Below are 24312 nucleotides of genomic sequence, written 5' to 3'. Positions count from 1 at the left end.
TAACTTCATTTCAGTGTTGCAAAATTTAAAAAATTAAATTGCTAATGGAGGCATACGACTGCGTAATTTTTCCCCAAAAATTTGATGGATGTTCCGCACAATCCAAATATAAGTTGGTGGAATTTTCGTTTAAATACATTCACAAGTTTCATGATGAAAAGCAACTGTTATAAAGATATTTTGCAACATTGCAATATACTTACGTCCTTTTGTCTGCATGAGCAACAACAGATTTCAGTCAATTTTTGACTGACTAAGGATAAAGTTTTGAAGATAAAAACAGCATGGAAACAATAAAAACGTTTATTTTAGTCCTTCGCGACGACAATTTATAATTTAAATTAATTTAAAAATAAATTAAGATGGAAAAAATATGACTATCATTCAAAGAGAGAAAAATAGAGGTAGAGGTAACTGACTGGTATAATTTTGCTCCTTAAATTTTCAATTTTTCATATCGTCATTTTCTTCCTCGTGCTTCTCTTTATCAAAATCAACCGAAAAGCGAAAATTCACGCAAAAGTTTTCACGACGAAAAAATATCATCATTTATTACTTTTGGCCACATTCAACGTCAATTTTGAACATTAATCATGATTTTTTTCTGCATTTAAATTAGGAACTCTGATTTGGATTACGTGTCATTCTGGGGCCAACGTTTTTGATGAGTCTCAGGTCACTCCGTGGCATTATTTTAATCTAGACTTTGATACCCAATTTTTCGGCTTCGTTCTTGTAAGTTTTCCTGTATGTGCCCTTTGGGTCATATTTGGCCTCCAATTTCGCCCACATTTCAGGTTTGTTGTCGATCAGGTGACGAATGACCTTTTCGGATCCAGACCTCTGGCGTTCAGTACACTTGGCGCACTTGTTGGATAGAGCATCAGGTAAGACCTCTGAAACAAGCCAATTTGAAGATTAAGCACAATTTTACTAGACGCACCAGCACAAGGAGGCATGTATAATCATAATGCGGACGAGGAATAATAACGCTCAAGATTATTGCCGTGCCAAGGAAGAACGCCATTTGAACATTCAACAGTTGTCAAATTTCCGTCAATAAAATGTTCATTTTTTAGGAAAGCTATGAATATTTTTCCTTTAAATTTTCAGGAAATTTAGGTAAAATTACGAGCAGAAGTATCTGAAGAATTGGAATGAAAATATTCATAGGTCTACCGAGAAAATCGTGTTTTATCAAAGGAAATTTGGCAAAGCCTGGAGGTTCTTACGGCGTTTTTCTTTAGCACGGCAGATTAATGCCCATAGACCCTTGACTCTCAGTGGCGTGGCGTGCTTTGCGATATATCGATTGAGCTTTCATTTAAACCTATGGAAAAGGATCGATTAACAGGGTGTTCGCAGCGAAACACCTTAATGATCGATTCTTTACCACGGATTCAAATGAGGAAATATCGATAATCGATCATTCACGCCACGCCACTGTTGACTCTCCTAGAAAATCGGCAGGAATCATTGGAGCCCACCAAGTTATTCTATGAAAAAAAAAGACAAAAAATGACCCGAACTGGCCGGTATTGTTACTTCAGGAATAATTCCTATAGAATCCGAGCAATCGTTGAAAAGGTTCATAAAACCATAATTTACTTATCACGGCCCACCATAGTCAAAATATGAAGTCTGCCTAGCTTTACGTGTCTTCAGATGTTCCTAATTTCGATCAACTCTCTCGAAAATAATCAAAATGCCCATCTGGAGCTGAAGAAAGGTTGGTTTTTCCCTTACAATTGGAATTTTAAAGACAAAATTAAAACTCGAGGTCACAACCATACTCATTAGAAACATTTCATTATACAAAACAAACAGGGAATAAATTTGTGTTCAAAAATTAAAGAGTGCACCCGAACTACGTAGAGACTGTCACGATTTCATCTTTTGGGTACACGAAGAATCTCCACTCGACGTGGCTTTTATAAATTTCAAGGTATGAACGTGTGGTTCTAAAGTTGGCTGAAGGTGCTAGACACGAAGCAATTAAACCAGCAGAAAAAAACGTGTGGTTTAAGGTGATTCGTCAAGCTCAAGTGATGTGGTCGAACTGGCATGCGATATATCGCATCGATTAGGTCAAAAATGTCGGCAGATTTTGAATGTTCAGCAAAAAATGGACGATAGCCCCTGCGCATAAGTCTAAAGAATCATTCTAAACCAAAAAATCGGCAAAATTCAGAGAATTGAAAGCAGAATAGTGTTTGGAAAAAACCTCGCATTCGATACAGAAATCGATAGCTGAATTGAATGCGAGGTTTTTTTCCAAACACTATATTCTGCTTTCAATTCTCTGAATTTTGCCAATATTTGGGTTAATAATGATTCTTTAGGCTCGTGTGCAGGGACTATTGTCCTTTGTCTTGCTAAAAACTCAAAATCTGCCGAGATGTTTGACTTAATCGATGCGATGTATCGCATACCAGTTCGACCACTTCTCTTGAGCTTGACGAATCAACTCATCAATTTTGGAGGAATAATTGATTTATCACTTTCGAAACATTCCCATCACACCTATCACAAGTTGGTCGCTCTGAAGATCTTGGAGACTCAACTCATCAACTCATCAATTTTGGAGAAATAATGGATTCATTACTTTCGAAACATTCCTATCACACCTATCACAAGTCGGTCGCTTTGAAGATCTTGGAAAAATGTGTAGGGATCGAGGCTACCGCTGAATATTTTCAACGTTAAAGCATGATTGAAAATAGTTAATTTTAAAAGTACATTGAACCAGCCGCCAGCACAAATGACGAAAAAGCGAAGATAACGTCACGTTTGACATATTAATTTTTCAAACCAACAATTAATGGACATCAGCATGTTTTTGCTAAACTTAAGGGGAGTCACCCGCTCAAAATTGTCAACTGTTTCAAATTTTAGTTTTTACGTTTTTTTAGATCAAGCATACGTTCAGGTTTCATTTGACACTAAGTTTACTTCATTCTAACGGTTAGTACGCAAGCGTATAGTCAGAAGCACCAACCCTTTTTTTGAACCATCTTTTTTACGGGTTGTGAATTTTTAAATTATGATCATAAAAAGTTTAAATACTTACTGTTATAACACTCATGTAAATTTTTCTCTGGATCTAATCCAAGATATTTTCAATTTTTCTTTGTTAGATTCCTGGTTCTCTATTCCACAGACAGAGATATGCGTTTTTCAATCTTGTACTGTTGAAATTTGTAAAGGTTGCCGAAGTCGATAATACGCGTATTTTCTTTTAAATAAAATTGAAAAAACGTTCAAAATTTGAATTTTGAAATTATTCAAAAACTGGTTCGTTTATTTATGTAGGAGGCTTTTACGTACAAAACAAAACAAAAATCGTTCACATATCTTCAATGGTTCTTGAGAAAAGGGTACATGGAGTGACGATGATATACATGCAGTAGCATAGAACAGGAGACGACTCCCCCTAAGTATGTGCTTTGTACAAAGATTACTGAAAATGTGTTGAAATATATCGTAGAGTATATGGAATAGCCAACATCGTTTTTGGGGTGGGCTTTTCGACTATGAGATAGTAGATAGGAGTGTGCGTGTACCACTTGTTTTACATGTGTCAAAACTTACAGTTCCTTAAGGCGTAATAGTTCTCAAATTTGAATTGATGAAGTTTGACGCACGGGTGAACGGTGTACATATTTTTAAAATTCAGTCAAAGGAAGCTTTACCTCTAAATCACCTTTTAGTATGCCTGTGGCGGCCGCGAGATGGGACCCCACCGACCTTTTGGTAAGAAAGGTAAGAATAATTGTAAATTGGTAGCAAATATGATCAAGAGGGCACAAGTATACTTTTTCACGGATCTGAGAAAATAGCGCCACTAAATAATTCTTTTAAGCGGCATCAGGAAAATAAAATAGGCAAATATTACTGTTTACGTACTTGTATTTGTGAGGGGAATTTATCATTTACAATTTTGGAGTCTCCAAATATTGGACCAAAACTGAGAGGAATGAATTCATGGAATATGATTATTGAGAAATATGAAATCATGCTCCTTTCACATCCATTCTGACCTATGAAAAAAGCTCTTAAGGACACTAATGAAGTAATATAGGGTCAAAAATGCATAAATCTAAATTTGATATGAAAACATAAACAAATATTACGATTGAAAAGGCATGAATCCATTTTTTCTTTTAGGAAAACCTCAGGGTATCGTAGACTTTAATTTTTAAAATATTTAGGTATAAAGAAACACAGGAAATCTGTCATTTAATAATTTTTCTAATATCACTAAACTCTTCCAAATTTCATCTAAATTTTTCTTGTGCAGTTTTGTTATTCGGCAAAATGTTTCTGCGGATCTAAATGTTTCCTTGGAAATTTTTAACCACCCAGTGCGACCTACACCAAATTAACATCTCACTGGTCTTAACCTGCAATTTAAGCTTGAGCTCAAGAAAATTCACATTGTGAAAAAAAAAAGTTGCAGTTTTTTGCGGTTCCTCGAAACCTAAAAAAGTAAATCGTGCCCTTTTGATCCTAGTTTTTTTTTATTTTGAATTTCGACTTACTTTTCAGCTCGGCGCCGTCTGGACTGCATGTGTGTTCATCCATCAAACACTTGAAATAATTGAGGAATAAACGGTCGTTAGTCAAGATTTTTCCGAGATCGATGTTGTCGTATTTATTCGTGTACGTACTTTCCTTCGTACTTTCCTTCGTGGCGGCCGCAGCAGATGAGAAACCGAAAAGAGCACAAAGTGCGAAAAGAGCCAATACAATCTTGTTCATCGCGGTTGATTTTCTTCCACTCCGCGAGACGACGAAACGAAAGGATAAACTAAACCCACCGGGAAAGTCACAAACTGTTCTGCGAAGAAACCCCCATCGGCGGACCTTATTATACTCATGGATTCTCAAGTTAACGACTCCCCACTTCCAGTTACCCCGCTCCCCCGCTCCCGTCCGGATGAATAATTATTTTCCTCCAGAAATTCAAATTACCGCCGGATCGCTTTTCTTTTCTGGCGAAAAACCATGTTGAAATTCCAACACTAATCATGATAGCCGAACCCTCCCCCTCCCCCTGCGCGGACAGTCGTCATCGATTTCTCTGTCACTCCAGTGGTGACCGGGTTGCTCCCTACGCTGTTTTGCAACGAGTTGTGGATTTTCAAAATTCCCGTCTCGCGATAATCTGCGGAAACTTCGATATGAGTGAAATGTAAATGCAGCCATGCTTTCCGCACTGTTGTTTCCCCAAAGCAATGAAATAGATAACTCACAGTAAACGATACGGCTCATCTGAGGCTATTGGTGCCTAGAAAATAAAAAAACAAACATTTATTTTTTAAGTTTTGACATTGTTTTCTTATCGTGTGAAGTTCATAATTGCTAAGTCAAAGCTACCACATTGAAGTTCAAAGTTCTGTGAGCAACATGCCTTATGAATCCTCTGGAATGCCTCTGGAATTTTTCTTTTTTTATATAAAAATAAAATACATCTTTCAAAAATACTAAATTCGCAGTTATGAAATTATCAAATTAAAAAGTTAAAATTAAATAAAAATATTTCCCTGGAAATGCCATCGTCCAATCATTCAAAAGGTGATCAACCTCTCCTAGGCGGTATCGGTTTCGTTTTCTCTTTCAGTATACCTAGAAAATAAAACACATATTTCTTTTTGAATATGTTGACATTTTACACATATCGTTTGAAGTTTAGAAATTGCTAAATCAAAGTTACCGAATTAAAGTTCAAAGTTCTGTGAGCAGTATTTTGTGTAAATTAATAAAAATATTTTTCTCGAAATGCCATTGTTTATAACAATTCAAAAGGTGATCAACCTTTCTAAGGCGGTGTCGCCGTGTCGGTTTCGTTTTTTATTTAAAATGTTTTACTCCTAAATCTGGTGTTACTATATTCATTTACTTTCACGCATTGCCAGAAGACGAGGGAAGTAGTTTTTTTTTTCTTAATTTTTTGTTCTACGTTTTTATTTATAAACTTTTCCTCCATCCCTCCCTGTTTAGCTTTTATTTCTCTATCGATTATAGCTGATAAAGCGTAAATGTTTTTTTTTGTCTTCTCCTAGGAAAGAAAAATGTCTACTTTTGATTAAAGTCTACTTTTAATCCCGCGCTTAATTGCTTAATCCCTCCCCCCCCCCCCCCCCGGAGAACAGTTAACTGTGAAGGTGGTAGGTTTTTGTGCTTCCGGGTGTCAGCACTTAGACATGAAGTAAGTAGCTCCTCAATATTCGGAACTTCGGAACTTCTTTCATGAAATGAACAGATTTCGTTTTCTCACCCGTGGAATTTTCCTTGGAAATTTTCTGAATTGATTTAATTCCAGTGTCGAAACTGTCATCGGTTTTTACGTACCTGTAAACCATGCGTTTCTTTCTTAAACGTATATTTAAAAAGATGAGAATATTATGAGGAATAATCAAAGTGATAGTCATGAGAGCCTCTAATGTTACGCTGCAAAGTCGATCAAACCATTAAGACGCAGGGAATGAATCATACTATTTGCATGATCGAATAATTACTCCAAGATCGAAGAACAAAAATAAAAAACAAAGTTTCCACAATTTATTGCGGATAATGTTGAGTCACATAATAGGATAATTTGCCGTTGAATGAATAGCAAACACTTTTAATGCACTCAATCCCTGATGAAACTGGTGTCTTACATTTCTCGAGGCATGAAAAAAAATTTCCAGTGGCATTAACATATTTCCCGCAAGCAAGTGCGTCTTTACAACGTTCTTGAGCCCTTTCGTCTAGGCAAGCGTGAAAAATGTATCTGCGTCTTAAAATGAAAATAATACTAAGTTAGACTTAACGAAAAAGGAAAACTCACATTTTTGTAAAAATTCAAGTGGTGTATTATGATGTAGATAGAGGTATCCTTCATCTTGGGTCCAGCGAGTCGATTGTTGAATCGTTATCGAATGACCTTGATCGATATATTGCACTGTGAAGATAGGGAGTTATCGATCAAACTAATTCGATAACGATTCAACAATCGAGGCGCAGGTGTTCGTTGCGAACGAACACCGTGATAATCGATCCTTTTTCGTAAATTTAAATGGAAGGTCAATCGTTATATCGCAAAGCACGCCACGTCACTGGTCCGGCGCGGCCTCCTTGAAAACACTAGTAAATCTTTGAGACTTAGGGCGCTTTAAACAATTAATATTCAATCACCTTTCACACAAAGTATAGAATCACACAAAGTATAGAATCACAAAAATGGCCAAACCTGCATACTTTTATTGGAATAATATTAAACAGTGGCGTGGCGTGAATTGCGATGTCGATTGTTATACCATTTAAGCCCGTGGTAAAGAATCGATTATTAAGGTGTTCGCTGCGAACACCCTGATTATCGATCCTTTTCCATATGTTTAAATGACCGATCAATCGATATATCGCAAAGCACGCCACGCCACTGATATTAAATTGTTACATTGTAAACTTTAAAATATCCTTGATACAAACTATGACGGGCTCTAAGCGGACGGAATTTTGACTATCATTACCTGTGTACAATTCTCTCTCAAACTCCTTTTTCTAGTGCGGAAGTGCATGTACATGTTCAGCAAGCAATGTTATTGATTAATTTTAAATAATATGATTAAGTTATAAAAACCCAACATTTCGCGGTTTGCAGAGTTACAAACATCCTGCAATGCAGAGAGGCCAATCGCTTTTAATTCCTGCGCTACGTGTAATTTGCCCTCAACTACAAAATAATCTCGAAAAAATTCAAGCAAAATCATTCATATTTATAATGATTGTATCGTGTCTCTGGAGAAAATATCCGTAGTTTGTTTCTCCTGTATTCCCATTTTTATAATTTAATAATGTTGTACATTTCAAGTCAAAAAATTGCTTTGTTTAAGGAGGGGTAATAACACATTAGACGAAATCAGGCAACATTGTCCTTAAAGGGTCTGAGTTAGGGGCTTTTTACCTGACTTTTTCGAAAAATCGAGTTAAAGCCGTTTTTGGTACACTTAAAGGAAACTTCATGATCAATATACAACGTCGAATGAATAAACATGTAGATATTATCGCTGCTATAACTTATTTTGAAATACGCGCGGGCGGTGGCGTGGCGTGCTTTGCGACATATCGATTAATCTGCTATTTAAACCCATGGAGAAGGTTCGAAAAACAGGGTGTTCGGTGTTCGCAACGAACACCTTAAAAATCGATTCTTGGCCATAGCTTCAAATGGGGAAATATCGATAATCGACCATTCACGGCGCTTCGCCACTGGCGTGGAATATATTTTCGTAAAAAAGTACGCAACATGTTACCTTTATTTGCAATCTCCTCAAAATCACAACAGATGCACTTAACAGGTATGTGTACTGGACCATTCCGTCAGGCTAATTCTGCATGAATCCGTGCAACTGGTAATCGCCGCAGTTGAGATACCGTTTTTTTTTTAGTGTCGCCATCAGCATACAATGGAGCTGTTGCGTGTGTGAGGGATTTGCGATTTGACTGTTGCTTTTTATGTAAAAGTTCACGAGAAACACGATGGTGCCACTGGTTTTCTCTGAAATCAACTCCCAAGCGCAAAAAAAGCTCTCAAAGTGAGGCCAAAATGGAGGGGATATCCCGCCCTACCCTGAGAGTCCACCTCTACATCAAAACAAACTCTCCATGCAAAGATAGGGAGCAAATACATTAACAGGGCTGCCACTTCATTTGGGGACTCCAAAACTGAGAACACGGCAACCCTGCTAATGTATTTGCTCCCTATCTTTGCATGGAGAGTTTGTTTTGATGTAGAGGTGAACTCTCAAGGTAGGGCGGGATATCCCCTCCATTTTGGCCTCACTTTGAGAGCTTTTTTTGAGCTTGGGAGATGATTTCAGAGAAAACCAGTGGCACCATCGTGTTTCTCGCGAACTTTTACGTAAAAATCAATGGTCAAATCGCAAATCCCTCACACATGCAACATCTCCATTAGAGAGGCGTAGCGCCCGCAGCTTTTTTAAATCGAGTTGCCTTCAACATCTCCCAATCTAAAATGAACTGACCAATTCAATCAAACCAGCAAAATTTGTCTGGTTTGTAAAAATACATAAGATTACATGAGAAAGCATTGAATGCGAAAAAAATGACACCTCGGACAAAAGTCGACATTATTCCGCAGAAAAGTAGAACGTACTACTGCTATAAGTAAAATGGAACCTTTTTCTGTCAATCGGAAAGCCTAAAATTTGCTTGCTGTGTGCCCAAATCGTTGCTACTAAAACATGTAGAACATGGTGCGTTGATGTGAAAATGAATGAGATGAAAAAACCCTTCCTTTTCATACTGCCGACGCACAGTGGATCAAGTCGATTAGAGAGGTCGGATATGAAACTTTTTACTAAAACTGCAAATTTTGATGTTTATTTAGTCGCTTCTAAAATTTCAAGGGATGTTCGAAGCAGAAAATTTCACGAGGAAACCGATGGAATCACTTTTAGGACCCTTTTTGTATAAACTGAGATAAAGCGTTTGAAGTTTCCAAATTTTGTCCGACCTCTACTATTGACTCGGTCCACCGTGCGACGTTGAGATTTTTAACCACGAGAACAATCTCTAAGAGTCTAATGTATGATTATTTTCAATTTTATGTGGAATAAATGGACTACATTTTGCAATTTGGACCTATAGATTCTAGCCTGGTTTAAAAACAACGTATGTGCCATTAGTTTCCCTAGGCCCACAAGTGTTTTTCCAGAAGAGCCAGAACTTATAGTTCCAAATTACAAAATGCAGTCCAAATTAAATTTCTCGCTCTGTCGCACTGAATCTTTTTCTTTTTTTTTTTTTCAAAACCACACTTTTGCACTTGCTGATGTTCTCGCGGTGACACAGCAGAGATGCTGAATTTTTTTTCACTAGAATCGATATATTATGAACCTATAAATATCTAAATCTTAGGGCGATAGTCATATCATCAGATAGTTCCGTCCTATTCAATGTAAATGTAAACATTTTAATAATTCTATGTAACCTTTATATTATGTACAAATAAATATGTGAACTTTATATTTTAAATTTGAATAAAGTAAGATGGGGAATGTCCCTGATTAAAAATTAAAAAAAAAAAAAAAAAAAAAAAAGAGAGATGCTGAATGTGAAACTGCGGCAAGACAACGCAGGCGCGAGAATCATCAATAGGCAATTGATTACTTTCTGAATGATTAGGGACAGGAAGGAAGGAAGAAGAAGCCGAGCCCATGGGTCCATTTGATCAATGGCATTCACAAGTTTCCGTTCCTCCATTTGCAAATTGTTTCAAATTATCGGCCTGTCCTTTATTTTTGCGACGATCATTCCTGAAGCGTGGCCTCTAACCGTCACGTCACAGTTTGTCGCGTAGCACCTTCTGCCAGGCACGTGATGGGGAGGTAACGCGAACATCGGCGTGGCGTGCTTTGCGATATATCGATTTTTATGCCATTTAAACGAATGGAAAAGGATCGATAAACAGGGTGTTCGCAGCAAACACCTTAATAATCGATTCTTTACCATAGGTTTATATGGCAGAGCAATCGATACATCGCAATATTCACGCCACGCCACTGAACGCGAACTTTTACCATTGATAGCTCACCGCGCAAGCGCAACTATTGAATTGGATAAGCCTGTGTCACACTATCAAAATACTCCATCAAAATGTCACGGTCAAGTGCTGTGTTTGGTCCAAGTCATCGAATAAGCCAATCACAACACCTGATCTTGATATTTTGATGGCTAGCTTTGATAGTGTGACACAGGCAATATCGAAGTAGAAGAGAGGAAAAAATTGTTTTCGGTTGCACGCGCGATTCCAGACTATGAGGATAAGGAACGTGCGAAAAATGAGTGACGAACGCTAAAAGATTCAACAGTTCAATAGGCCAGAACGCTACGGACCTCTGGAACTTTTTTTTATCCCGGATTGCGATATGTAACTTTTAGGATTTTTTATTTTTTATATCATACTCCATAATATAAGAGTAACTCGGATCGTACGACGCATGAGGCGCGAAGCCCTTCGGGGGGTTGAACCGCGAGACGGTCAGGGGATGGGGGGTCAGGGGTGTCAGCCCCCTAGTTACTTTTAAATTTTGCCCGGTTAAGAAGGAGGTTGTTAAGATTTCGAAATGTACCGGCCTTTCAAATGTCTTAATTTTTGAGCGTTTTTTACCCATTTTTGGGGTGTTTATTGTCCCTGTCGCATTGAGTCTTTTTCATTGCTCCATCCCTGGTTATGTAGGTACAATTCCCAGAAAACCTAACAACCGTGTGCAGTGCACGTAAAGTTATACATTCCATGTTACTGCGGCCTCAGCTAGATTTGATTCCAGACAGTGGATTGGGCTCACCTACGGAAGGGAGATAGGTTCAGGAAAATCAACTTTCCAAAGGTTTCAGTCGACCGCAATATCAAAATCCTGTTGCTTGTTAGACATCTGAATGTGGTGATTCTCAGATGCTTTTCACCTAGTCTCACCATGAGGAATATGTCAGGAGATATGAAATCAGTAATGTTAGTTCCTGGCTGACCTACGCTTGGCTACCTACTTTTAATTAAGATCACAGTTACCTATTGAATTTACTGAATTTTTACTTGACCGGTAGGCTATCCAAACATCAATTTTTACCTAACAGAGAGGATATACCAGGGCTTCTACCTCGACTATTAGAAGAAAAAAAATCCGTGCTCAACAAGGCTGATACAATTATTATTACGAAAAAGTGGTGCTAGCAAGAGGAAGGATGGTCGTTACTCAACGCCAGACCTTAAACCCCGTTGAACATAACAGTGCGAGAGTGAGTACTAAATAATTAGTGAGCCATTATCCTAACTTGTTCCTAGAATTTTCTGTTACTTAATTTTTCGGGTATTCATTTCACAGAGAGTTTCAGGAGAATGAAAATGAGGACGGTGAAGTTATTTATTTGGAGCATATCCTTTGATCATACCGCATACGTACATAACACACCTCCTTACGAGCTATTCCCCAAATTCCTTTACGAACACTTGATCACAGGTACTCTATGATTAATTTGTGCGCTGAAGTCAAGGCCGTCTACCGCTCCATAAAATTGGACAACGGGCATCTTTTCACCTTCAAGAAAGTTTAATGTCTGCTCACATACCAGTGCTTTTTAGATTTAATTACGGGGGAAATTTGTGGTCGCGAATGTTTCAAATTCCGCTTACCTCCCTTAAAAATTGTAGATCCATCAAAAGGAAGTCCACTTTCCATGGGTCAGTAAACGCGAAAATTCCTATTTCTTGAGGGATTTTGCTGTTCAAGTAAAACCATATCAAAGCGATGTTTCCTCATTTTTAACCTTTCCGAGACTTTAGTACTTTTATTTCAATCTTTTCATTGCCAGATTTAATAGGAAACTCCTAAATGTGTTTAAGTGTTTTTCTTTTTAAATTTTAAACCCTTAGAGATCAAAATCGGATCAGCAGAGTCCGGAGTAAGCATCCACTTCAAGCGTCCGAAAATACAATTGACAAAGTTAAAATGGAGCGAATTAAAGGAGATATCAACTAAATTTTTTTGGGGCTACATTATTATTACAAAATCATCATGAGTCTTTTTCCGAAAGGAATTTTTTGGACACAAACAAACGCTTCTCTGATGAATGCTGGAGGATTTTAATCGTCTCATAAGCGTTTTAAACTTTGTCAAAAAATGTCAAGATTACATGCCCTGGACTGCCTCATTTTACACTCTGAACATGCTAAATTTTCTCAACAGCAGTATTTGCAGAGGGATAATACAGGTCCAACTTAAAAAAAAAAAACAAATAAAGTAAAAATAAATAAATCAGCTATCCCTGATAAAAACCTAATGTAAACAAATGCTACATTCAGACTGCATTAGTCGTCGGAATAAAATATATTAGCTAAAATCACGGCGGTAGCTCATGGGGGAGCGGAAACCAAAACGGAGTGCTTGTCGGTAACCGACGAAAGCAAATAATCAAGGTCAGTTATTTTTCCATTCATGAGCGAGCCAGTTAACCACCATCCAGCATCCAGCACGGTGTCGCGTCGGCAAAGACCTAGGAACAACAGGAGCGCTGCGCGTCACCGCACCTCGCCGGCCGGCCGGCTCAATGATCACGGTCAAGTGCTCAATCAATTTTCAAATTCTCGGCCATGTTATCAGATAGTGCTTCGAAAAGGGTAGATTATTTTCCGGAAAAAGGGATGCGACGGCCATGGACATTCCAGGCGGAAGAACAATTTTAGTTAAAGCTTAGGCAAGGAGAACAAAACTTCAAAAACTCCCAAAAATGTTCTGAAGTTGATTAGAAGCGAAATTTCACGTCGGTCCGATCGATTAGCCTGTGTTACACTTATTAAAATAGTCCATTAAAATATCAAGGTCAGGAGTTATGATTGGCTGACTCGATGACTTTGACCAATCACAGCCGTTGACCTTGACATTTTTATGGAGTGTTTTGATAGTGTGACACAGGCTTTTGTCTTGAGTCCGATGAAATTGCTGACATCAGTGCCATCGTTGAGGTGACAGACGTCCATCCATCAGTATGAACCAATCCCAGAGCTTCTCGCCAATTTCATCAAATCCCTGGTGCAAGGCCGAATGATAGCCGGGATGCTGGACCCACGGGCCCCCTAGAGCGGTTTCTTTCTAAAATTATTTTTAATTTTTTTTGCTCTGCAAATGTTCGGATTAAACATTTTAGGGGCCCTCGGGGTCTTGGAGATTTTTCAGGATTAGAGAGGTTCTCAAATTTGAATTTTAGGAGGTGGTTTAGACTGAATAATACACGAATGAGATTCTTCGGAGACTTTAACGAATGGTAAGAAATGTAAGAAATCCCGCACTAGCGACGAACAGCAGTCAAAACGCAATGACCCGCGGAACCAAATATAGGATGGAGAGGAAGGGAACTTTAGTTGAGCACTGCACACCGGTGCTTCTTTGGAGACTTTAACGAACGGTAAGAAAAGTAAGAAAACCTTAACGCGCAAGTAACAGCAGCTAAGAGGAAACGAGATGAAGATGTATTTAGTTTGTCGGTATGAATGTACAAAAGCGGCACGGATATAAAGCATAGAATTATGCAGCTTTTATGTAATACTCAGAACCGGATTAACCGAATAGCACCTCGGGCTTCCTGAAAGTCGGAGAACTGTTTTTTGCCGTTTTAATTTAAAATTTTTGATTTCTCCGAGATGGGTCTGATCAAATTTTTTGGGGACCCGTGGAAAAGTATACAATCCGCGGGTCCTCCTTTTACCCGCCAGCACCCCAGGCAGTGGCGTGGCGTGAATTGCGATGTATCGATTGCTATGCCATTTAAACCTATGGTAAAGAATCGATTATTAAGGTGTTCGTAGCGAACACCCTGTTTTTCGATCCTTTTCCATAGGTTTAAATAGCATAACAATCGATATATTGGAAAGCACGCCACACCACTGACCCCAGGCCCCTAAGCGCGAATCCGGCCCTAGATGTAAGGACTCTCAAAATTTTTGTGACGTGCTGTCTCACGATAGTACCTCCAAACTAATTGTTTTACGTTGACACTAAATATCTGACTTAAACACGTATCATTGTCTTTTTCTTTTTATATATTTTAAGAAAGTTGTATCGCCATAGCTTTTTGCAACTCATTAGAATCCTTGGGGCCTTTGCAAGTTCTCCGCCATTCAAATGCAACAGTTTTAGTGTGGCCCACCACGTTCAATGCGTATGCATGATTCAGCATTCCTTTATTGACTTTGAGTGTTCGCAGAAGCATCGTTGCACACTTTTTCTCGCATGTTTTAGTCGATTTTCTCGGCTGAATGTAACAATAAATCACATTTTTTTCTTCTCCTTGCAATAGCTCTCTTCGGAAAGAATAAAATGGCTCCGGACATAATAATACAGTGCAATGTTGACACGCCCTTCCTTAAGCAGCGAGGGAGGCAAATTACTGCAATCGGATTTAATTCGGACCAAGTCTGTTAAGAAGAAAAAAGAATTGTTAGTAATTTTCATGTTTTCAAGTCACTCTCGTTTAAATGCATCTTACACTAATGGTCCTTACATTAGAGGATCTGGAAAAAAAATTGATTTCTCCTCTTGAAACACGAAGTGACTTAACGTGTGCATTTTAGACCTCTGACACAGGAGTTGCAGTGCACTGCCGTGCTAAGGAAGAACGCCGTATCAGCCATCATGCGTTGCCAGATTTCCTTCTACAAATCATGAATTTTCAGGAAGATTTGTGAATGTTTCTGTTCCGATTTTTCAGAGGATTTAGTTCGTGATTTGATCTAAGAATTTTGAGTATTTCAAGAAAAAATATTCGTAACTTTCTTCTAAAATAAATATTATCCGAGAGGAAATTTGGCAACTTTCAAATTCTTGTACGGCGTTTTAGCACAGCGGTACAAGCACCCGCCATCTTGCAGGTTAATTACCCTAGAGCCTAACCCTAATGTCTCTTCGACAAGCGTTGGAGCTGGAGCTATACCGTGCAACCACTTCGGAAAGTGGATATAAATAATGAGGCTTTGGAAGGAACAATGTCCGGGTGACGAGAATAAACAACTGGATTTCCATCACTCACGATAGATATTGGCACTAATGTCGTACTGCTTCGCAGAAATATACGTAGAACTCGATCTGCTCGTGGAAACTTGCTTAACGTCAAAGAGATAGGACGAATACAATTCTGAATTTGGGGCGATGAAAATCCACTTGTCCCTCAGAAAATGGCAAAACGCCAATTTCCATTCGATATCGTAGCAGGTTCTATCATTGCAATACTCAGAAAACATGAATATTATACAGAGTGATCCGAAAGTTCCGTTTTATCTCTTTGACCCCTAGGGCTCTTGTCCCTTTTCAGAGTGGTGCCTTAAAAATTTGTGGGGGTCAAAAAGTCATTTTTTTACTCAGGAGCACTCCAAAGGTTCAAGTCGCTATACCTCAATTCGTTCAAAAGTTATAGGGGTGATGCCGAGTGCTAGTATTGCGGTACTTTAGGATTACCCTGTATCAATATACATGAGATGTAGTATTGTGCAACTGTTGTGCAACTCGAGACGGGTAACAAAAGGCAGTAGCGAATCTTATCATAAAAATGAGACAAACTTTTAGAAATAGGCGTATATTTTTGCCAAGAGGGACCAGGTAAAAATGAATGAAATCAAAAGGAATCATGCAGCACGCAAAACCAATGCGTGTGCTTAGTTCCTTTTGATTTAATTTATTTTTCCATTAGCTATTACCGTAAAATTATCCAAGTAGAAGAAAAACTACCTGAACGATCGGAAACCGAAGGCATTTATCGACGGCGTAAGTTCGCAACCACGTATCTCGTTTCGCGGTGTTCGAAAATCTCCGCCTCTACATTATTTTTTTAAGGAGAAAAATTGACATCTCTGAAATTTTTGCAGAATTTTTCTTCGCACAGAGAAGAATAATCACGGCAGTTTTAAAAAAATTTCCGTTGAGTAGTTTTCCGTTTAAAAAATAGAGTATGACAGGAAATCTGCGACGTCGCAAACCGAGATCGCGAACTTACACCGTCGTTATGTTAGTTAGTAGTTAGTTATTATAATTTTAAGACATTCAGCGTCTCAGGCTATTAACGTTGTTTTATTATGAAGAGTAAGACCATGAGCAGTCTTAGCTACACCTGATGGCACTTGTGATATTTTAATTCCCACCAGAGCCGGATAAGCGCCAAGAGACCCAGAATGCTGTTCATTGAGGGTTACAAATCCTAAAGATTAAGGGCCCCTGAACACCCAAATTTCCAGGCTTAGGGCCTCTCTAAATCTGTCCCTTAGACTCCAAGGACCCCTAGAGGATTTGGAATTCAAACAAAAATTACCGAGGGGAACCCGTAGTACCAGAGGCCTGGGATGCTGCAGTGCCCGGCACACAGTGGATCGAGTCAATCAGAGAGATCGGACATATAATTTTTGACTAAAACTGCAAAATTTAATGTTTATTCCGTCACATTTTAAATTTTAAAAGGTGTTCCTAGAAGAAAATTTTACGAGGAAATCAACGGAACCACTTTTAGAACCTTAAAAGTTTGTATAACGGAGTTATAAGCTCTTGAAGTTTCCGAATTTTGTCCGACCTCCCCCATCGACTAGATGCATTGTGCGGCAGTGCTGACACCCCGGCTACTCCGGTCCTGATTCCCTCTTTTTATTCGAATTAACTAATGAAAAACTACGGACACTGAGTGTCTTCAGAGTTTCACGGCGCAAGAAGAACTTTGACCCTCTAAGTAATTGAAATACCATTCTCAAAATATCATCGAATATTTTCATAAAAATATATGTGATATTTAAGACAATTTCGAACCGAAACCTCTAAATGATTCACCCTTTTATAAAATATCTCAATTGTTTAAAAATATGTCAATTCTCAAATTTGAAAAAAAGCAAGCCAACGGTGTCGCATCTTTTTTTTTTTTTTTTGCGCGTGCTTTCACGCACAGATAACTCTCGATGAGACACTAGAGAAAATGAGCTAAGGTCTCGAGCAAAATTACTTTATTTCTAGCGTAATCAAGGCTCCTCAATCATCGCATTCATAACTGTTTCCCTACGTTTCCTTGTACTTTGAAATTCTCACTTCTGGCTGATTCGATGTCGAATTATCTGAATCACCCTTGCATGAGTCGATGCGTAGCATTATCCAAGAGTATTATTTCACTAGCCAGTATCATAATGTTGAGTTTCAATCGAAATTAAGTTTTTGGTGCGAAGCCAGAGTTACGGTGTCACAGTTATGTATTTGGCCGACATCTTCTGTTCCTCTTGCCCTTCTTCGGAGTGTCTTCTTTGATTTTTTTTTTTTTTTTTTTTTTTTTTTTTTTTTTTTTTTTTTTTTTTTTAAATAAAAACCGTATCGCTGACGGTAATTTGGTGTGAAATTTACTTTTACGTTGGCATTTGTCTCAGCTCTAGAGAGCAGAGAGTCAAACAGAGAGATAAATTAACCACATTCTGCAATGAGGCGACTCATTTCAGAAACAACATGTGTGTCATCAATTTTCTTGTGCAGGTGTGTGCTTTTGTGCATGAGTCTGAAATAGAAGTTCTTTATTGCAAAAAGTATTCCGAATTATAGGAAGGAAGCAATTTCTTATTGCGGCTCAAAAACTCGGTGTGAACTTGTGTCATTTTTAAATATACTATTGCATTTTGCCTCTAACAAAGATGCGGCAAGTTAAGAGGAGATACATTCTCGCTCAGTCGATGTGGTCCACAGACCATTTAAATGCAAAGAACTTGCATGGTAAATAAGCACAGCGGGTTTCCCGAACTCTTGTTGTGCACTTGTGAGTCGCCAGAGTGTAACGAAAACCAGTTCCCAGGGGCTAACAACCTCCATTCAACAGAGACGTAGAGTTTGGCAGTGTGTGTACCGAAATTTTCCGTCTTTATCTAAAAGTTTATGATAGCTTAGATATGCTGACTCATTTTTACGATTGGAAGTCCATAAGGATATTTAGATATTAATTTTTCTGCCATCTGCATCACGCGCTGCTGCCATTACTCACAAATATTTCTTCTTTTATTTAGAAACGTTAGCCTTCTTTCGTTCATTTTTTTCTTTATTTCTTTTGATTGCTGCAGGTTTATTCGCTTATATTCCGTAAGGAGTCTACAGCCATGAAAGGATTGGCACATCCATGCTCCAGGCTCCTCAAGTTTTTAGGGATTACGGTCGAGTTGAATCTGTTCCAGCAGATCCACTTCTCAGTTCCGTGAAAATTTGCTGCCACCACCGGGATTCGCACTAGGGACCTATTGACCTGGAGTCAGACGCTCTGACCACTAGGCTGACCTGGACGGACTTTCGTTTATTTCGTTATATTCTTTTGGTCTCATCAAGCGATGATGTCTACTGGTAGTGCTGGTTGCCTCTACCCCTGAAATTATCAGGTACTCATCGGAGTGACCAATGTGAAAAAACCATGGTTTATGCACTAACGCAGTCAATGACGAGACCTTAAAAGGGAAACATTCGTCACAGGCAAATATCAAAGATGGAGGTGGAGGGGGGGGGGGGAGTAAGTGGGGATGGTGTCACACAAAAATCCTCCAGAGCTTTTGTTGACCCAACTTCTGATAATCAAGCAGTTTAGCAGCACTGTTGTTGCCTCCATAGGCAACATTCATATGTTCATTTAACAATTGATTCCTGGTAAGGCAGAGTGCCCCACCAGGAATCGATATTTATGATGTATTAAAATGGAGAGAAAACGGTGTTGCTGATTTTTGGGAATACCATTGGTATACAGTTTTCCTTGAGGGCACAGTCACAAATGTATAGATCCAACCTGTTGGTTTCCGCGGACCACGAGTGTGGTATCGCAATCACATCCGCGGTGAGATTCGTCAACCACCGACCGGAATTTGGACACCGGCAGAAATACTCCCAAGTTAAGGAAAAACGTCATAAGAACACCCAAAGATTGCCAAATTTCCCTTAAAAATATGTATTTTTGAGGCAACCTATTGGGGCAAGCTACTAATATTTCTCTTCGAAATTTCCAGACACCGTAGAACATTTGGACGTTGCCGAATTCACCTAAATAATATATTAATTTTCATGAAAACAATTTGTGAGTATTTTTCTCTAAAAGCCCCACAGAATTCGTCGTTTTCCAGAAGAAAGAGCGTCGCTAAAATTCAACGTCGCAGAATTCCAACTCGTTATTTATCTCTTACTGTAAAACTGTCGAGCATTTCTAACTGAAATTGTCTTTGATTTTCCTTTTGACCACAGATAGATAAAATCAGAAAAATTTTAAACGGAGGTTGCGCTATAACATTCTTGTAGAAAAATTATTTTTCCAACCTTGGATGGGGTTACGTTTACATTTATTACTTGAACAAACTATATTTTGCAATTTGGAACTATAAATTCTAGCCCGGTTTAAAAACAACCTATGTGCCATTCGTTTCCCTATGCACATAAGTGTTTTTCCAGTAGAGCCAGAATTTATAGTTCCAAACTGAAAAATGCAGTCCACTTGGAAGCCGTACTTACGGGCTATATAGACATACCGTCCGCGTTCCGGGCTTAGAGGACGAAAGTTCCGGGCGTAGCACCCGGAGCAGTTGAAGTTACGGCTCCACACTGGAAAAAAAAACACATCGGATATAAAGTCCAGACTCTTAAAAACATCGACAAGCAGAAGTACTCTTGATTCAATCAGAATCTAGCTTAAATCAAGAACCAAGCCTCTTAATTTAAGCGGATTTCGTTTTGATCCAAGCAAAAATCCGATTGAATCAAGAGTATTTTTTCTTGTCAATGTTTTCAAGAGTCTGGACTCTAGATCCAATGTGTTTTTTTTCCAGTGCAGCACCCGGAACTTTCGGCCTCTTAGCCCGGAACAGACGGTATGTCTATGTAGCCCGTAAATGTTATTTTAAGTGCAATATTCCCAATCATTGAAAGTCAATCTGGCATATTCCAAATGCTCTTACGACGTTTTCCCTAGTACTACAGCATGTGTTTTTTGGGCGCCGACCAACTGGAGGCAACAGTAACGAACCTTAGCGCACCCGCACAGCACGACACGGGCATGGCTATTTCCTCAGCATTACACGAGTAAATTCCCTCGATTACCGATCGACTAATCACTTCCGAGTTCAACAACCATGATTAACTCCACATCTGACGCCGAGCTGTTGATTGTTGACTGCGCTGCCGCCTCATGAGGTGTTTTACAAATCTGACCCCGCGCCGCGCCCATCGCCGCTTGGCGCCCTCCGTTGCCAGTTGGACTACATTTTGCAATTTGGAACTGTAAATTCTAGCCCGCACTGGAAAAAAAACCACATTAGATCTAGAGTCCAGACTCTTGAAAACATTGACAAGAAAAAATACTCTTGATTCAATCAGATTTATGCTTAAATCAAAAGGAAATCCGCTCAAATTAAGAGGCTTGGTTCTTGATTTAAGCAAAAATCCGATTGAATCGCGAGTATTTTTTCTTCTCGATGTTTTCGTATCGATGATCCAATGTGTTTTTTTCCAGTGCGGTTTAAAACAACGTATGTGCCATTAGTTTCCCCATGCACATAAGTGTTTTTCCAGAGGAGCCAAAATTTATAGTTCCAAATGGACCACTAGACAAGGTACGAATTTAAGCATTCTGATACATGTATCTTAACCAGAATTTCACGTAGAACACGATTTGCGCAACGAAAATTACTGAAACCAACTCCTAACGAAGCTATTAACATTTTTATTTCACAATGGTTACGAGGAATTTGAACTGCCCGCTCACAAGAAACTCAAAGCTCTACGTGAGTCAAATCGCGCACTACAACGGTTTCAGCAATCTTCTCAATCGATCAATGTTCATTTCCCACCATGTGTTGTTCAAACTATTAGCAATTTGCTATAACTGAGCCAAAGCGTCAAGATTGAGGTTGCCAGATTTTTAAATCGCAAAGACTGTCATGATAATGTTTAGCGCGGGATGTGAATCACGTAGAGTATTGAGTTTTCATGAGCGGGTGGTTTGAATTCACGCATCAAGAATCATTAAATATCTTCGTAAGGAGTTGATTTCGGTAATTTTTGTTGTGCGCATCGTGTTTTACGTGAAATTTTAGTCAAGAAACATGTATCAGAATGCTGGAATTCGTACCTTGTCTAGTGGTCCAATGCAAAATGCAGTCCAATTTTCAGCTGGTCACCTGTACCTGTGATCATGATCAGAGACAATCTAATTTAGATACCTCGCGCTGCTATCTTCTCTCCCTATAGTTTAAAAGTTGGTTTTGGAAGTCAACGCTCATGATTCGCCTGATGTCAGTGGCGTGGCGTGAATTGCGATGTATCGATTGTTATGACTTTCAAACCTATGATAAAGAATCGATTATTAAGGTGTTCGCTGCGAACACCCAGTTTATCGATCCTTTTCCATATGTTTAAATGGCATAACAATCGATACATCGCAATTCACGCCACGCCACTACTGATGATGGCTGATGAATAAAGAGTCCAGCAATTTAATTTGATTATGAGTTAGTTGTAGCGCCTTCATGCAACTATTCGTGTACCACGGATGTGCGTGTTGCATGTTCAAAATTGAAGGCACTGACATGATCAAAGTTCCTGCTCTCGCATCGAGCAGTAATAACGGAGGAGGGGGAGGAAATCCAGGTGATTGGTTCAAAGACGGTATTTCCTCCCGCTCACACGACCCTTATTTTCAGTTTTTGGACCGATATTTTGACATTTAGATCACCCGATTGACAAGACAAGTCTAAATGCCAGGCTAGATTGCCTGACATTCAGGGAACACTGGGAAAAAAAACACATTGAATCTAGAGTCCAGACTCTTAAAAACATCGACAAGAAAAAACAAGCAGTGAACTCCAACACAATGTGTTGATAAGGCGCGTCATTAACTCGCACATATCAACCCCTTTAGTTTTCGTTTACAGAGATTTCAAAAAAGGCAAGCAGCACAACAAGAGAATTAACGATCCAACAGTGCAAGGTCAACGAGGCACCTTGACGAGACCGTGTATTGTAAATCTAGAAAGCTATTCGAACAAATTTAAGTTTTTTGATCTGCCTCAAGCAAAATCTTATCAGATTCTTGAAGAAAAGTGCTACGGAAAAATTTAAGCGAAGAAAGGAAAAATTCTGTCGAACTCCTAGAAGATAAAGTCGATTTAAAGGTATTTTTGGGCTAAAATACCCAAATCACCGGTATTATAAATCCCGTTATATTATTGAAAAGAGATTTATACTCGATATAAATGCAATTGTATTAAATATGTCTTGATTTTTTTATTTTAAACGTCTTTTCATGCAAAGAAGCTTAACCATGTCCATGCTTTATTCATTCATGAATTGAAAGTAAGCAATCCACATCCCGTAAATCTACCGATTTGCCGTGAAAAATTGCAGAAACTTGATATATCAGGTCGATGTACCCACTCTTTGAATTTACCAATCGATTTAGTGAGTGCACGTATGTGAAAGTCAAAATGCTATAGTCATTTTGGGTGCATTCATTTTTCATGAAACAATTGTAAGTAATTTCAATCCCGAAAAACCATACATTTTCCGTATAAAATCGAAAAAATCAAAATATGTCGACTCCCTGACGTGAAAATTAAATTCTACGTGTGAAAATACTTATGTATCGATATGCTGAACAGAATGCCCGCCTCTCCTCGTAATTTACAAACCGTTCCTATACTCATCTCAAAATTTTTCTCAGAGCTTTGTGTTATTATCAGCTTCCATTTAAACCCCGGTTTGATGGCCGAATCGGCTGCCCAAAAAGCAAGCCATTTTTGAAGGGCTCTATGAGAAATTCGTGATATTATCAGCTCTCAGGAAATCACCCCATGGGTAAAATTGCTGGTATAAATTTTCGAGAGCTTAAAATAATCGTATTCAAGAAACTAAGGCATTAAACTATGGAGTCAATTTCGTTTTAATAATGTAACGGGATTTACTTGTCTTCAGGTCAAAACTCATACAAGGAAGCCCCTTGCAAGAGGCTAATTTTTTGTAATTTCACTCAATTTTTTCTCCTTTTTATAATTGAATTGCTTGTCACATTCTGAGGTCAATCATATTAAATTGTAATTTATACATTTCTTTTTTTTCCCCTTCATTTTATTTTTTGTTTGGAGAAGTTTTGTTGATTTCTTCGGATTTCGAATACTGTAACTTCTCTTCTATTTGGCCGATTTTTATGAATGAGACCTCTTTTAATTCGTGTTTCAACGGAGAGTAAGGAAAAAATTGCTAAAAACTCGCGAAATAATTTTTTCGAAAATTGGGCGAATCCTAGCGTGACGGTGAAATGGTTAATGAAGCGTAAGTAATTGGGCGAGGAGCTGAGGATCCCGGCCTAGCTTGGCGACCGTCATTAGCTATTGTTCGTCGAGACGCCGCGCCGACGCAGTGATCAGGAGCGTGGGGAAGAGAGGGGTAAGTGGATTCCTGTATGAGCCACGTTTAGCTAATGGTCTAATGAGTCTCGAGGCTCATCACAGATTGCACTTACACAGATTGCACTGTATTTCTTAGTTTTAATAAGAAATAAAATATAATTCTGTAAAATTAGTAAATAAATACCAAGACAATTATTCAGGATGTCAAAGACTGACTGAAAACTTTTTATTAACCTCATATGATAAAAATATTATTATCAGCTGACACTGACATTGTTGTCAGATGAACAGCACTATCAGAGCACGGGTACCAACTTTTGAAAAGTATAACAGAGGTTTGGAGATCTGTCAAAGCAACGTTCTGAACAAAGCGGAGG

The 24312-nt window shown here is 38.6% G+C and overlaps 1 protein-coding gene across 1 annotated transcript; it reads right to left on the bottom strand.

The window, feature by feature from the left end:
* Nucleotides 1-287: 287 nt before the first annotated feature.
* Nucleotides 288-4858, bottom strand: LOC109043307 (ejaculatory bulb-specific protein 3). The gene is made up of 2 exons (XM_019060485.2): nucleotides 4542-4858; nucleotides 288-896 (listed from the first exon to the last, which is right to left on the bottom strand). Exons 1-2 carry the CDS (start codon nucleotides 4759-4761, stop codon nucleotides 700-702), a joined length of 417 nt encoding a protein of 138 aa, XP_018916030.2. The 5' UTR covers nucleotides 4762-4858; the 3' UTR covers nucleotides 288-699.
* Between the last annotated feature and the right edge of the window lie 19454 nt (nucleotides 4859-24312).

Source organism: Bemisia tabaci, chromosome 6 (assembly GCF_918797505.1).
Source record: "Bemisia tabaci chromosome 6, PGI_BMITA_v3".
In the NCBI taxonomy this organism is placed as follows: domain Eukaryota; kingdom Metazoa; phylum Arthropoda; class Insecta; order Hemiptera; family Aleyrodidae; genus Bemisia; species Bemisia tabaci.
This window is presented reverse-complemented; position numbering and strand designations above follow the sequence as displayed.

Coding starts and splice junctions, on each gene's coding strand:
- LOC109043307 (XM_019060485.2), bottom strand. CDS start 4,761: ATGAACAAGATTGTATTGGCTCTTTTCGCACTTTGTGCTCTTTTCGGT. Junction 897..4,541: donor AGACGGCGCCGAGCTGAAAA/GTAAGTCGAAAT, acceptor GGCTTGTTTCAG/AGGTCTTACCTGATGCTCTA.